We start from the raw sequence: 16126 nt of genomic DNA on the forward strand, positions 1-16126 counted from the left end.
TTGCGTGCAATTCTGGTCTCCTTCCTATCGGAAAGATGTTGTGAAACTTGAAAGGGTTCAGAAAAGATTTACAAGGATGTTGCCAGGGTTGGAGGATTTGTGTTCTAGGGAGAGGCTGAACAGGCTGGGGATTTTTTCCCTGGAGCGTCGGAGGCTGAGGGGTGACCTTATAGAGGTTTACAAAATTATGAGGGGCAGGGATAGGGTAAATAGGCAAAGTCTTTTCCTGGGGTTGGGAAGTCCAGAACTAGAGGGCATAGGTTTTGGGTGAGGGGGGGAAGATATGAAAGAGACCTATGGGGCAACATTTTCATGCAGAGGGTGGTATGTATATGGAATGAGCTGCCAGAGGAAATGGTCGAGGCTGGTACAATTACAACATTTAAGAGGCATTTGGATGGGTATATGAATAGGAAGGGTTTGGAGGGATATGGGCCAGGTGCAGGCAGGTGGGATAGATTGGGTTTGGATATCTGGTTGGCACGGATGGATTGGACCAAAGGGTCTGTTTCCATGCTGTACATCTCTATGATTCTAATAGCCAGAAAGTCAATGGAGCAGAGTATACTGGAGCTGCATCAGGACAATGCAGACTCCTGCTGCAGCTGTCTCCACGGGAATTGATGGGAAGTTATATTTCCCCAATGAGCAATCGCCTTGGTCTGGATTCCTCAAAGCCTATTGAAGAAAGAACTCAGTGACCTGACTCATTTAAGCTCAACAGTTAACCAAGAAAATTAAAGGATGTGAAACACATTCTCAACTTCTGGTAACTATTAAACTAACTCCCCAACTAAACTTACACCAATCCCTTACCTCCAAGCATTTCTTAAAACAAAGTGCATCTTTTCCCAGGCCTGACCAGTCATCCTCACCTTTCACCTGCTCCTCCAACAACCACAGACATAGAAGAAACCTTAAGACCCTCAATATGGTCCTAAACCCCTCACCATCCTCAACCAACAAATCAAAGACTACTCCATTCCTCTCCCTCAACCTAACAACACCCCCACCACCTAAGCAACCTGACTTCCTGGACACAACACCTCTCTCATCTCTTGCTCATCGGACCTGACAAACCCCCACCTCAAAAGAATTCATTCACTTACCTGGCACTACCCACTCAACCACCTGGCATCTCATCTGACACACCACCTCTCAATCAATCAACATACATGCTACTCCATGAACACCACTCCCTTCCCTCATCCAACTGGCACAATACTGCCCACGCATAAGCCCTACACCTGACTTGAATACTTCCACTTTCAAGGAGCTGCCAAAATGGCTAGCTTGTTCCTATATAAACCAAAACAGAATACAGCACATTTTCTACTGCAATATTTGTGAGCTGAATGTTCTCTGCTGCTGTATTCAAGAATTCCTCCTGACAGGAGGCCCCTGCCCAGAAATCTCCAGCACTAAAGACATGTAACGGTTAGTGAATATCTTATATCTGGGGCAATGAGTATTGAAGTGATTTATCAACCTCATAGGTCAAAATTACTACCAACTATCTGAGCAGGTATATAATCACCACAATGTTGTGGTGTAGTTGCTGTATATAGAAGATGCATGTTGTAACACATCACCAGTCAGTTACATATGGCAATGCACAATGGGAGGTAAGACTAAACATTGTCCTTTTTAAAAAGGATTAGAACATTAGGGTATTTGGAACTAGTATGCAGATATAACTTAGCACCTATTCTAAAGTTATATATTTTGTCCTTCCTTTATACCTCTAATAGCAACCACGGATATAAACTTGGCACAGCGTAATTACTCATTCCTCCCAGTCACAGCATTCATAAAAGGGTTTAACCTGATCCAAGTTTGGGATATCTTAAACAATTTCACAAAAATATATTATAATAATAAGTAGCAGGACGTATATACAAGATTAGTACAAATATAGCATTTTGTATAGGAAAATATAATGGGCTCAACTGACCAGAATATTCATTAAAATACCAAAGAATCCTAATGTTTAACTGAATGGCTTATTTTACTTATGCTCCATCAGCAATATTGGCCATCTCTTTTATCTTCTACATCTTACCTTGCCCTTTTAACAACTTCATCATCTGGATCTCGCACTGAAATTAATTGGAAAAAATATGGGATGCTCAATTAATGGCACGTGCCAATCCAAAGTCAAAAACACAGACTAAAGAGAGTTTTAATGTTTTTTTTACATTTAATTGGTCAAACTAAAATATGAGCCCCTATATATTATTTCCATGCATATTGACTTTTCCAGCATAATTGCTCTTTTGGCCCAAAAGGGAAAACAAATTCTCTCTAATTAATGTATGTGATCCGAGATGGGGAGAGTGTGAAGTAGGGATATTACTTGCCTTGTAATCCAGAGGGCTCAGGTTGATGATTTGAGAACAATGAGTTAAAATTCAAGTACAGAAACTGCTGGAATTCAAATACAATTGCTTAAAATATGGAAATGAAAACTAGTCTCAGTAATTACCACTAATAATTGTTGCAAAAACTCACGTAGTTCACGAATGTCATTGAACAAAGTAAATTGGTTTCACTATATGACGTAGCCTATATTGATTCAAGAACCATAGGCAATCTGTTTAAGAGCAATTATGGATGGACAATAAATTTTTGCCTCATCAGCAACATCCACATCTTGTTAAATAATTACTTTTTAAAATTATCTATTTACACAGAAGTCAAAAAAGTTTATCTCACATGAACTCTTTGCTTCTCAGTTACATCAGAACTGAAGTTTATAGTCATGAAACCTAGTTGATAGCATAGATTATATATGGCTTACTGCAAACATCTGCATGCAATATTCACTCCATCATTTGATTTGATTTAATTTACATCATGAATATACTTGGTTATTTCTTAAGTTCTAAAATGAAATAATTCTTGGATACAATAAACTACAAACTTAAATTCTATCCACAATTCTAGAAACACACACAGTCTTTTTCAATATTCAACAGAAAGTTCTCTATAATAAGTAATTCTATTTTGGTTTAAATTCTACCCTATTCACATATTAGCACATTCAATGATTATTCAGAAGCACAACATAGCTTGAAATCTTAAATAACTGATGCATTAAAATACTTAATGTTCCTCAATTTACACATACTGGCTTTCTGCATTCAAACCCAAGTGACAAAGAAGTAGTTGAGTTTTTTTTGTAACCTATACTATGAATGCTGGTTTATACCCTTTATTTAATTTTTTACGTTCAATTGCGACTGTACAAATACCCTCATCAGTCTCCTAAGTGCCAGTCTATACAATTCCAAAACAGTGGGCCTTACGTATGTAACTCATTAGCTCCAACTTCTCCATCATCCCCAACCTTCACCACCCTCCACCACTTTCCATTTTGACTTACACCCCTTCTGTAGACTTATTCGAACATTCACTCAGCAACATGCTCCCCAAACTTATATCCAAGAGTTTTCTGTTTGATTTTCTGACTGAGGCCTCTGGTGTTTTTCACTTTATCTTCACTAACAATGAGAGCCGTCCTTATAGCACTTCCCTCCCAAAATGTATCTGTTTCAACTTTCTATTCGCCACATGTCACACAGTTGATCTTTAGCATCTTCGGATGTGGACGTCAACCATTATGTTCTGGAATAACTGTTTGGCATGCATGTTTGTTTAATCATCATGGATTAATGCGGCCAATACACTTACTGAAATCTGTGCCAGTCAACTGAGCGAGGATACGGAAAGAGCGAGACTGGGTTATTCCTGTTTTTGGCTGCCAATCCTCAGTGTCCACCATCAGTCGCTTCTTACTGGCATCATTGGGGATGATAACACGTTGATCAGTTTTGACATAATGCCTACATTATGTGGTTGATGGGTTTGACAGGAATAAGACAGAGAAAGAAGTGAAGTAAAGAGAGAAAGTAACTGCAGAGAACGTGTATGACTTCAGGACATTCCAATGCATTTCGCAGCCAGTTTTTGATGGGATTCACTGTTACGATGTCAGGAAAACTCATTTTCACCCAGTTTTGTCCCCCAATGAGATCAGCTTCATAAGATGATCCATTTTTAGTGATGTTGGCTGAAGGATAAGTACGAACTGAAAGATCATAGGAATTCATTCCCTGCTATCCTTCAAATAGAATCGTGGCATCTTCAAATGAAAGACAGCACCAGCTTGGATTGTGTGTTCGTGTCTCTGGAGTAATACATGAACTCACAACCTTTTATTTCAGTGGCAAGAATGCTATCACTGACCCAAAGCTGACATCTAAAACCTTCAGAAAAAAAACACAATAAGCATGCTCACTGCAACTACTGCCAAAGACAGAAAGGCTGCATTCAGCAAATACCACAGAGTTATGTATTATATTTTAATCTATTGCAGAATGTTTCTCACTTTAAAAAAGATTACCCATTGATCATCATCATGTTATTACTACAGCAAAACAGAGAATGTGTACATAATTTTACCCATCTCTGAAATTAGGTTATTTCCCATTTATAAAATGCATCCCAAAAAAGACAACAGTAAACAATTTAAGAAAATCTCACAAAAGTCAACTTGCCAAAAATTTCTGCTCACAAGCTCTATGATGTGTTTTGGGTTGAGTATGCTACAGTTAGTCCAAAACAGTTTCCAGTCTAATTGCACATTTTTACAAAATTCAACTAATTAATTTCTCTTGATACACCTCCTGTTAACCTTTGTACTTAATTTCAAAATTTAAAATTGGAAAATATCCTTTTCCATTTATGTTAGTTTGGTAGAAAACCAACTATAGTGCTATTAGATCACTGTGGCCTAATACACCAGGTTTTGGGAAAAATTAGAAAAGTAAACAAAACTACTAATCTCAGTAATAGCTTCAATAAGCCATCAAGACGGTCCTGGAATATCACACTGCATCTTCTAGATCTCATCAGAGCAGACATGCACAAAAATAAATTCTACAGGTGACATCACTTTGAAGGTTACCTAATATTCAAGACCTATTTTGATAAAGTAACATTTCGGATTTCTTTCTCGAAGTTTTAAAAAAGACCCCACCATGCTGCATTTCAATTAAATAACTTTGACATATTCAACTCTCCTAATATTGAATTTACCTGCTACTTAACCTCATTTCATCACAGAAGGGCAGTATAATAAAAAAAAGCTACTTTCTTTATCACTGATGACTCAAAAAGTAAGTATACCACAAGTACATCATTGAATCATGCAGAGCAGGAAGACTACAAAACTACAAAGAAGGAGGATCCAATTACCCAAAAGTACATTTCTCTGCAATATGAAAAACAGATTAAATTATATTTTTGTGCAGTGCATTCAGAATGCATGGTAAACGAAAAACATGTTATTGTTTTGTGTATGGCAACTCTAATTTATAGATGTATGATTGGAAGTTCAGAAACATTCCCCTAACCTCCCACTGCACCCCTTCTTTTCTCTCAGGTGATCACATGAAAACTTTGACAATTTCTTAGCTGCATGCTACTTGGATAAGACAGAATGGTTATCTAAGAAATCCAATAAAAGGGTTAGAACACAAAATAAGCAAGACAACCTTGATATGCAGTTTAGTTGAATTGGTACTAATTCAAGTTATGGAATTAATATAAAGCCCAAACTGCTGAAAAACATTCAAGAAACCTTTAAAGCCATTTAAACGGCACTTAGCTATTTGGATTTTCTGTTTTTTTTTATATCAATTCTGGATAGTTCAGCCAAGTTTATCCAAGTTTAAACTATGCTAAGAACCATGCTTGGTTCTTTTTGCAAAAAGAAAATATTCTTAAAATGCAATATGTTAAAATTAAGAAATTGCATAGTTGCCCTACTGTTATTTTTTTTTAAGTAAATCCTTACTTTTAATGTTCCACACAATGGCAATGGATTTAAAGCCAGCCATGTTGAGATTTGCAACTTCCATGCTTGCTCTGCTTACCTATAGTCACCAAGATCGTAAAGCATTTCTTCATCACGAAGAACGTGAAACTTGGGACGATTCTCAGATTTCTCCTCATTTTCACTGAGTGCATTACAGTACAAACATTAAAGAAAGAACAAGTTAAAAGACATGAAAAGCTACAGAAACCCAGCAATAAAAGGAAAGTTGATGAATAGAAAATGAGGAAAATAATTGTTAACAGTAATTTTAACAAGATGCACAGATTGGTTTTTAATTCCTATACAAGAAGTGAGCATTACTATCAAGGTCTGCATTTGAGCCAATTAGACCTGAAGGCCACTTCAGAGGTATTTATGGGTTAGCAATATTCCCATGGGTCTTGAGTTACATGCAGGCTAGACCAGGCACAAATAATATACTTTTTTCCCTAAGGGGATGGGTTTTTAACAATAATCAAAATGGGTTCCATTAGACTAGGCTTTGAAAAAAAAAGTTCCAGTGACCGGAGAGAAAAAAAATCACAATCACGTGAGGTGCCGGAGGACTGCAGCATTGCTCATGTTGTCCTCCTGTACAAGAAGGATAGTAGGGATATTCCATGTAAATACAGACCAGTGAGCCTGACGTCAGTTTGGGAAAGTTGCAGGAGAAGGTACTGAGTGATAAAATCTACTTAGAATTGAAAGAATGGGCTTATCAGTGGGAGGCAACATGGTTTTGTGCGGGTGAGATTGTGCCTTACCAACTTAATAGACTTCTTTGAGGAAGTGACCAAGTTGATAGATGAAGGGAGGACTGTAGATATCAAATGCCTTACTAAAGTCCAAGTGTATGACAAGGTTTTCCATGGTAAACCAATGGAGAAAGTGAAGTCACATGATGTGCAGGGTGGTTCTAGCTAGGTGGATAAAGAATTGGTTGAGCAACAGGACATAGTAGTAGTTGAAGGGAGTTTCTCGAAATGGAGAAAGGTAACCAGTGGTGTTCCACCGGGCTCTGTGCCGGGGCTGCTGTTGTTTCTGATATACACACATGTTCTGGAAGAGGGCATTGTTGGTCTGATCCGTATGTTTGCAGATGACACAAAGATTGGTGAAGTAGCAGAAAGCATACAGGACTGTCAAAGAATGCAGGAGAACATAGATAGAATGGAGAGTTGGGCAGAGAAGTGGCAGCTGGAGTTCAATCTAGGCAAATGTGAGGTGATGCATTTTGGGAAGTGTAATTCTGGAGCGAACCATACTGTAAACAGAAGAGCCTTGGAAAAAGTTGATGGGCAGAGAGATCTGGAGTTCAGGTCCATTGTACCATGAAGATGGCTACACAGGTGGATAGAGTGGTCAAGAAGGCATATGGTATACTTGACTTCATTGAACGGGGTATCGGGTACAAGAGTTGGCAGGTCATGTTACAATTGTACACGACTGGTTCGGCCGCATTAGAATACTGTGTACAGTCCTGGTTGCCCATATTACCAAAAGGAGGTGAGCACTTTGGAGAGGGTGCAGAGAAGGTTTACGAAAATGTTGCCTGGAATGGAAGGTGCCAGCTATGAAGAGAGGTTGAGTAGGTTAGGATTGTTTTCATTAGAAAAAATCACAATGGGGGGGGGGATTCCTGATTGAGGTCTACAAAGTCGTAAAAGGTATAGACAGGGTAGATAGCGATAAGCTTTATTCCCAGAGTGAGGGATTCAATAATGAGAGGTCACGCGTTCAAGGTGAGAGGTGAAAAGTTTAAGGGGGAATGTATATGGCAATTACTTTACACAGAGGGTGGTAAGTGTCTGGAACGTGTTGCCAGCAGAGGGAGGCACGGTGCATCTGGACAGATGCATAAGTAGGTGGGGAGCAGAGGGATTAGGAATTGGGCAATAAGTTTAGACAGTGGATTTGGATCGGCACAGGTTTGGTGGGACTGGAAAAGCACAGCAGTTCAGACAGCATCCGAGGAGCAGGAAAATCAATGTTTCAGGCAAAAGCCCTTCATCTGAAATACAGCCTGTATTCCTGATGAAGAGTTTTTGCCTGAAATGTCGATTTACCTGCTCCTCAGATGCTGTCTGAACTGCTGTGCTTTTCCAGCACCATTCTAATCCAGAATCTGGTTTCCAGCATCTGCAGTCATTGCTTTTACCTATAGGCTTGGTGGGCTAAAGGGCCTATTCCTGGGCTGTAAATTTTTTTTGTTCTTCTGTTGTTCTTTGTAATTATCAGTCACACTGAATTTATTAATACAACTCACAATATGCAGATTTTTATGCCAATTTTCAAATAGAGTTGGAAAATTGGATTTTTAATCAATGAGCACAACTCAACATTTATGCACTCATGGGAGGTGGGTGTCACTGGCTGGGCCAGCATTTATTATCCATTGCTAGTTGTCCTTGACAAGATGGTTGAGAGCTTCCTTCTTGAACTGCTACTGTCCATACTGTCCATAATATTATTGCGGAGGGAATTCCAGGATTTTGAAACAGTGACAGTAGCATACAGCGCTATATTTCCAAGTCAGGATTGAGAGTAGCTTGGAGGGGAATTTTCAGGTAGTGTTTCCATGCATCTGCTGTCCTCACCCCTCAAGATTGTCAGGGTCATGGGTTCTACAAGTTCTGTCTAAGGATCTTTGTTGAATTTCTGCAGTGTATCTTTTAGATAGTACACACTGCTGTTTCTGAACATTTTTGGTGGAGACTGGTTTCTTGTAGATGTGGTGCAAATCAAGTAGACTGCTGTGTCCCTGATGGTATCAAGCTTCTTGAATGTTGTTGGGCATGCACCAATCCAAGTATTCCATCAAACTTCTAATTGTGCCTTGTAGATGAAGGCCAAGCTTTGGGGAGTCGTTCACTGCAATGTTCATTACCTTTGACCTGTTCTTATACCCCTGTATTCATTTGGCTAGTCAAGTTGAGTTTCTGGTCGCTGGTAATCCCCAAGGACTCTTCAAGGGAGATTCAGTGATGATAAAACCACTGAATATCAAGAGGTGGTGGTTACATTATCTTTTATTGGAAATGGTTATTGCCTGGCATTTGTGTGGCACAAATGTTACTTGTGACTTGTCAGTCTAAGTCAGGATATTGTCCGGATCTTGTTGCATTTGGACACAGACTGCTTCAGTATCTGAGGAGTTGCAAATGGGGCTGAATATTGTGCAATAATCAGCAAACAATCCCACTTCTGACTTTATGATGAAGGGAAGGTCATTGATGAAGGAGCTGTTATTGGTTGGGCCCAGGATACTACTTTGAGGAAACCCTGGAGTTGAGATGACTGACCTACAACAATTGCAACGATCTTCCTATGTGCCAAGTATGACTCCAACCATAAATTTTGCCCATTGAAAGCTATTGCTTCCAGTTTTGCTAGGGGTCCCTGATGGCACAGTCAAATGCAGCCTTGATGTCAAAGGTGGTGACTCTCACTTCAGTAAGTGAGTGAATGAAATGGTTTCTTAAAATATATTATTTGTGAACATTATGTCTATGTACTTATTAGCTTAATTTGTGCCAGTTCTTAAAACAGTCAGACATCTGCAACTATTCTTGTTAGATAATAAGGAAGATTTTATGACAACACTTCTAGTCGGGAATTTTTTGTCATACATTTGACATGTTTATGTGGAACTTAAATTAATATTGCTTGCTAATTATGAAATGCTGAATTCTAATTGAAACATTTTGTAATAGAGTGAGAAGGAAATGCAATAAATAGACCAGACTTCTGGATGGAGTGATAAGGCAATTTTAATTACTGATAACTTAATTCTGAAGCACTTCAAATATGCTACTTCATGGATGAAGTGATGCAAGATTAAAAGGAAACATACAAGAGAGGTCTGCAAAGATCAGGGCCAGAATATTTATGCCCATCATTCTGCCACGATATTTGTAGGTCCAACTTCACCTAATAATTGTAATAGAGTAATAGGCTTTCAGTTCTTGAAACAGCAGTTACAGCGATGTATCTGCTTTAAGGAAACCTATGAATGCTTCAAGGATGACATGTGGATCACATTTCATATCAGACTTTCTTCCCTGACTGCTGACAAGTTAAGGATTTATGGGTCAACTGTACTTCCAAGCAATAGCTAAATGACTCATCCATTAATTAGTCCTTCTAGCCTCTAACCTAAACAGCAGGAGCATCAGAATGTTTGCTGTTACAATAAAACTACAATCTCCAAAGTATGGGGTCATTACATAGCTACCATCAAGGCATCAGTTACGTGCTTATCTGTGTCCTGTGACTTATTTACTATCACTTTGAGCTCAGCATTTGCAAGCTTGGATGTGCATTGTTTAGTTAATATTTACAAACATTGTTTACATCACAAAAGATAAGAAATTCGCCTTGTTCTGAATGACGTAGTAACATCAGCCGATGTTTTCAGACTTATGTAATAGACAGCCAAGCACATAGTCAGATGAATCAAAGATAACAGAGATATTTATAATCGGACCTGAATAATTATGTAAAAGACAAAAACAAAAAAGAAAAGTTGTGAACATAAGTCCTAGAACTTCACCCTGATATACAGGGATCTGAAGAATGATCTCCCTACTGGTCAATTGGGAGTCCCATTTCTACAGTTCCAAACTTTTGCTATGCAAGCATGGAAATAATTACATTTAGACGAGGGATCATTGAAAGCATAGTGGAAAAATGTGTTTTAAAGAAATGCATTAACTTTAGGATTCTGAAATGAACTCTGGAGAATAGGGCCACACAGCTGAAAGTTGTACAAAATATGGTGAAATGACGGAAAATGGAAAACAAGAGAGAGTGAGACCATGAAAGAGCAGGAATGCTCACAAGGTTGCATAAAACTCTAACATTTTAGAATCAATGAGGTGACGGAGACATTAACAAATGAGGATAAAGTTCTTTTTAAAATGATGTTTAGAAAGAAAACAAACAATATGGATTATAAAAAGGTGGGTAAGTAGAGTTCTGGAATTGGTGCAACATGGAGATTATGGCCTCGAAAGTTTGTTACTGAAGTGTTTCAAAACTGATGAAGGCAAATGTATAGGTGCCAGGAGTCAAACTGGGTTGCATGGATCTGCTGTTTCAATAAAAGGTGCAAAGTAAAAGTATCTAGTGAACACAAGTTTGACTCTCAGCTCTGGACTGAATGAAATACCAGCGAATGGTATTTGTGTTTGGTTTGGCATGATCAAACATGGAGTGAATTATCTGTTGGAAGCCAAAAATTAAAGCATCAGATTAGATTACTTACACAGTGTGGAAACAGGCCCTTCGGCCCAACAAGTCCACACTGACCCGCCGAAGCGCAACCCACCCATACCCCTACATTTACCTCTTACCTAACACTACGGGCAATTTAGCATGGCCAATTCACCTGACCTGCACATCTTTGGACTGTGGGAAGAAACCGGAGCACCCGGAGGAAACCCACGCAGACACGGGGAGAACGTGCAAACTCCACACAGTCAGTCGCCTGAGTCGGGAAACGAACCCGGGTCTCAGGCGCTGTGAGACAGTAGTGCTAACCACTGTACCATAGAGAAAATTTAGCTCCACTGAAACTTCAGTCCCTCAAGTAACAGAAGCAATTGTGAAGAAACTATGTAGGATAGAGCTGGAACTTATGACTAACCACATCCATTTGGAAGCTTATTCCACACTTGTGGATGATGAGCAATGAAATTGCTGAGAGGTTGTGACAGGGTTTGACGTGGAAAATTTGGAAATGCAATTTTCTAAGAGTCATACTGGTATGAAACATTGACTGGTTTCTCTGTCCACAGCCAGACTTACTCGGCTTCTCCATCATCTTATGTTTTTTTTTAATTTGAAAATCTCCAGCATCCAATGTATTTGTTTTTTTTTAATTTTTAGACAAATTAGTGTTAGGTTCTCTTTACCATGACAACTTCTGTAAGTAATACCGTTTCGATTTACCTTTGTTTTCAGCTTATGCTCATGGAGTCCCAACACTGTCTCTGCTGCCACCTTCCGTCATGCTAGGATGCCTGCAGTACCAACCAAGCAATTCTTCTTGTATTCACCTCTTGCAGCAACACTTTCTCTTACTAGCCGAACAGGGATGTTTTATTAATCTGCTCAGGGTCCTGTCTCCATAATGTTTTGCCTTCCACTGTTTGTTTTACTTGCGTTTTATCAACCTCTTCAATACTTCACCGCCTCTCAATCCCACACAGCAGTTAAAAGTTGCTTTTTAATGTAACAAAGCTTTCTTCCTATACTCAAATTATTCTCTCTCCTTCGAGTACAATTCAACACCAATCACCACCTAACCAGTGAGAATGTTATGGACAGCAATTAAAGCTAACGTACAACAGTATATTTAGACTTCGACACACTTTAGCGTCAGAATTTCTTTCAAAAGTTGATATGCATTAATGCAATTTGTACTGAAAGTGAAAATGCTTCCTTGAGAATTTTGAGACAACCATTATAAAGGGTAGCAAATTTGAAATAAATGTGCTTCACTATTCAAAGGGTGAAATAGAAAAGCAAAATGTATCTCAGTTAAGATATTACAAGTTTATTTATATTTGATTATTAAAAAACTTCTCTCTCTCAGGAAACAGCAAATATATAAATATATATTCTGTTCTTTAGAACAGAAAAAAAACAATAAATTACTATCTTAATACACAGCTATACTAACGTATACTTTGGTGTGAAGCTATTAATTGTTTTGAGTTTCAGTTAAGATTGCAGTGGTTACATATATTTTAGATTCACTTCTACATGTAAAAGACTGAAGAGCTACGCAAATCCATGGTTTTTCCTTTCAAGGGTAAATTACACTATGCCACCCATATTAAATAAATACAAAAGAAGGAAAAATGTACTAACTTGATTAGAGTATCCGCCTGAAGAAAAAGAAAAAAAGGTACAAGATGAGTAAAATATAAAGTGATAGCTAAAAGATAAAGTTTTTAAATAAAAGAAAATGGCAGTGAAAATAAAAAGATACAAAGATTGAAGGTCAGATACAGATGGAGGAGGAAGATAGTATGATATATGGACTACCATCATTCAGATTTGCTGAAAGGGTAAATTTCCCTTCATAGTTTCAAACTATTGAAGTAAAACAGTTTCAAATATCTTTTTTCACATCCTTGTGTACTGCCACATTTGAAAATTGTGAGAAACCATAAAACAAAAATATACTTTTATTGAGTCACCAGAAGAGTGGAAAAGTCATCAGAACATTTAGTGTCTTCACTATCCATAGGATTAACTGACTGTAAAACATTCAATATACCCTGCTGTTATAAACATCCTGAGGCACAGTTGACTTGCGATTCCACTTGACTAATTTGACAGCTCTGTGGCTACATGCATTGGAAAGTCACGTATTAGGTACATCCTGCAATTTCTTCCTTCATGCAAATCATCTATCACAATTTAGGAGAAAAACAAGTATTTTTCTTCATGCCTGTTGTTTTACTTCACAATGCAAACAGAATAGAAAATGTCAACCATATCATGCTGACAATTTATACTTATTTCTGTAGTCCCACATGTCAAAACATATGCCAGACAAAGAGAACAATAGAAAGGAATCTGAAAACAACTCTCTAGTTGTAAGAAGCTTAGTGCACAAAAAGAAACACAATAGTTCTTGTTTTAAGTCACAGTTTGACATACAAACTGTAACCGTTATTCAGTCAAGCAGTCATGAATATATGTTAAAAGAAAAATCGCGTAAAACTCTTTCTCTCTTCCCACTTGTGCATTAATCCATACATTGACAATAATACCGTCAGTTTGCTCAGTTGGCTGGATGGCTATTTTGTGATGCAGAGTGTGGTTGACAGCACAGGATTAATTCCCGCACTGGTTGAGGTTACCATGAAAAACTTTCCTTCTCAACCTCTCCCTTGCCCAAGGCATAGTGACCCTTCGGTTCAATCATCACTCGTCATCTCTATTCTAATGAGAGATCAGCCTTGAGGTCCAGTAGGACCATGGCAACATTAGCTTTTACCTTTACATTGTCAATGTCAATGTGCGTTAGTTAAATTTCAACATGCCACCCTCCTGTAATTAGTGAATATTTAAAATTGTCAAAACACTGCCAGTTAGCTATTTGCCAAACTTAGCCACTTTCATATTGAATATATTTGCAACATGCAAAATGCATGATATAAGGCCTCAGGATTATTTTCAGAAAATAGGCAGAAATCACCTTGCAATTGTTTTTTGGTAGCACCACAATCTGGAAAAAAACTGAATCAGCAGTCTCTTTTACTCCCGCAAGATTTTCTTTCCTACTGATTTTGTATTGATGCCGAAAACAAATTTCACCCCACACATTGCCAAACTCTCAATTTCTCTTAAAAGTAAAAACCTTGCAGTAGTTATATTTAGCATTTTGAAGGACGTTTTCTTCAGTACTCATAGTTAACAAAAGCTTACTGCCATGAAGTCCCAGAATGTAATAAATAATTCATGTAGCCCAAATTGTGTCTCAGTGAGATTCTGTTGGCTGCATGCTTACTTTTTAAACGTGATCAAAATTATAGAGTACATTGAAAGCTTCAGAATTAGAAGAACAATATTTTGCATCAGCGACAGATATTTTGAAATACATCTCTTGACAAGTACTTCCAAAGCTTGCTAACTGAAGCAGTAGGTACATATTCAAGAGGCTCAATATAGGCCAAGATAAATATATACCTTTCCAAGTATGGACCTGTGTTGAGTAAGCATTACTGCATACTTGTCGAATTTGACCCTGAGCAGTAAGCTCATTTATAATTTCTTAAAAAGGAAGTGTCACAACTTGCACAGATGTTACTACAGCCAATCCACAGTTCCAAAACAGTAACCTCATGCCATACTGTTGCATGCACTTAACAAGTGACAATCGAAATGAAATTAGAACACATCAGAAATCCAGAGCACCTTAGATTAATCAAGTTTGGCACAATCTGGAAAATAATTTTGTGCAGAAATATTTTAAAAGGCTATACATAATAACCAGTGCAAATAGTTTAACTACAAAGGAAACTTCCATCATTCCGAAATGCAAATGACACCCAGTACAGTTGATTAATTAAACTGTCCCAAAATACTTTGATCAATGTCAGATAGAGCAAAAGCAAATCACAGAAGATACTTGCAAAAAGCAGTAAACAGTGAAACATATTGCTCATTAAAAAGTCACACTTTTAACAAACTTGAAAAACTGCTTTTCTTTGCGAAGCTAGAATAGTTTGAACAGTCATGCATCATGCAGAAAGCATTCTGATATAATTCACTGATACTCTATGCATTAAAAAAAACAAATTTTTGTGGGCACTCTGGTTAAGGCAGTTGTCATTTGAGAGAGGAAAGTCTATTGCCAAGGCATTATGGTTTGTAACTCCAGTTGGTTGTACGTTATATTTCATCCAGTAAAATCAAAGATCAGTGCTTGACCTCAAGAAATTTGTCCATTTAGGGTAGCAATGCCTGCATAGTTATTATATTTCCTATAAAATGATTATTTTTTAATGGACCTTAGCAATGGAACTTCCTCTCCAGTGCAATGATTTTGAAACAGCATTTTATTTTTGTGTTATATTTTGTTGACAGGTTTGTATGCATGTTTTGACATACCCATTTGGATGCTGCAATGTGGTTGCAGTTGAGCTGTGCTTTTCTGTGGTTGTGCCATACTGCAGTTGTGTCTGGGATGCAGGTGTGATGCTAGGCAAAGCAGAAGGTGGAGTATATAGGGATACAGGTTTGTAGCTCACTGACTTTATTGGTGTCCCTGAATTTGAACTTCCCGTAGTTGTAACACCAAATGGTCTTGCTGTCTTATTCAGTGGCATGTTGGAGTCAAACGAGTACTTCGGAACAGAAGGTGCAGTAAGCATAAAATCCTGAGCAAAAGAAACACACAAAAACTCAAAAACACCACAAGCAACATGCAGTTACACAGTCAGTCAGACATTGAGGCAAGACTCAAGCACCATGGAGTTGTCTATAGTTATTATTTAAGAATATAATTGCATAACAGTACAAAACACTGAATTGTTGATTTTAAATCCAAGCTGCATGAATATTGAAGGTCAAAAAGGTAATTCATTCCAACATAATACGTTCCAATAATACTTGGCCCTTGAATAATGTTTTCAGCAGGTCCCCAAAGAATAGTTCTTCATAACAAACACGTTCACTTGTCATACGTACTGACAAAATGCAATTGCATAATGGTGGTCTTAAAAA

General features: G+C 37.9%; 1 protein-coding gene across 5 annotated transcripts in view; it reads right to left on the minus strand.

The window, feature by feature from the left end:
* pdlim7 (PDZ and LIM domain 7) overlaps window positions 1-16126 on the minus strand; it is a 143571-nt gene that overhangs the window by 48879 nt on the left and 78566 nt on the right. For 3 of the 5 annotated variants that reach the window (XM_060837144.1, XM_060837141.1, XM_060837142.1), the window contains one exon: window positions 15512-15780. In XM_060837144.1, the coding sequence (XP_060693127.1) occupies window positions 15512-15780 (269 nt within the window). Of the gene's footprint in view, window positions 1-2062; window positions 2100-3693; window positions 3846-5939; window positions 6024-12757; window positions 12775-15511; window positions 15781-16126 lie in introns of all 5 variants that reach the window. The other 2 variants (XM_060837145.1, XM_060837143.1) reach the window with 2 other exon arrangements.

The sequence above is a fragment of the Hemiscyllium ocellatum genome, chromosome 16, assembly GCF_020745735.1.
Source record: "Hemiscyllium ocellatum isolate sHemOce1 chromosome 16, sHemOce1.pat.X.cur, whole genome shotgun sequence".
NCBI lineage: Eukaryota > Metazoa > Chordata > Chondrichthyes > Orectolobiformes > Hemiscylliidae > Hemiscyllium > Hemiscyllium ocellatum.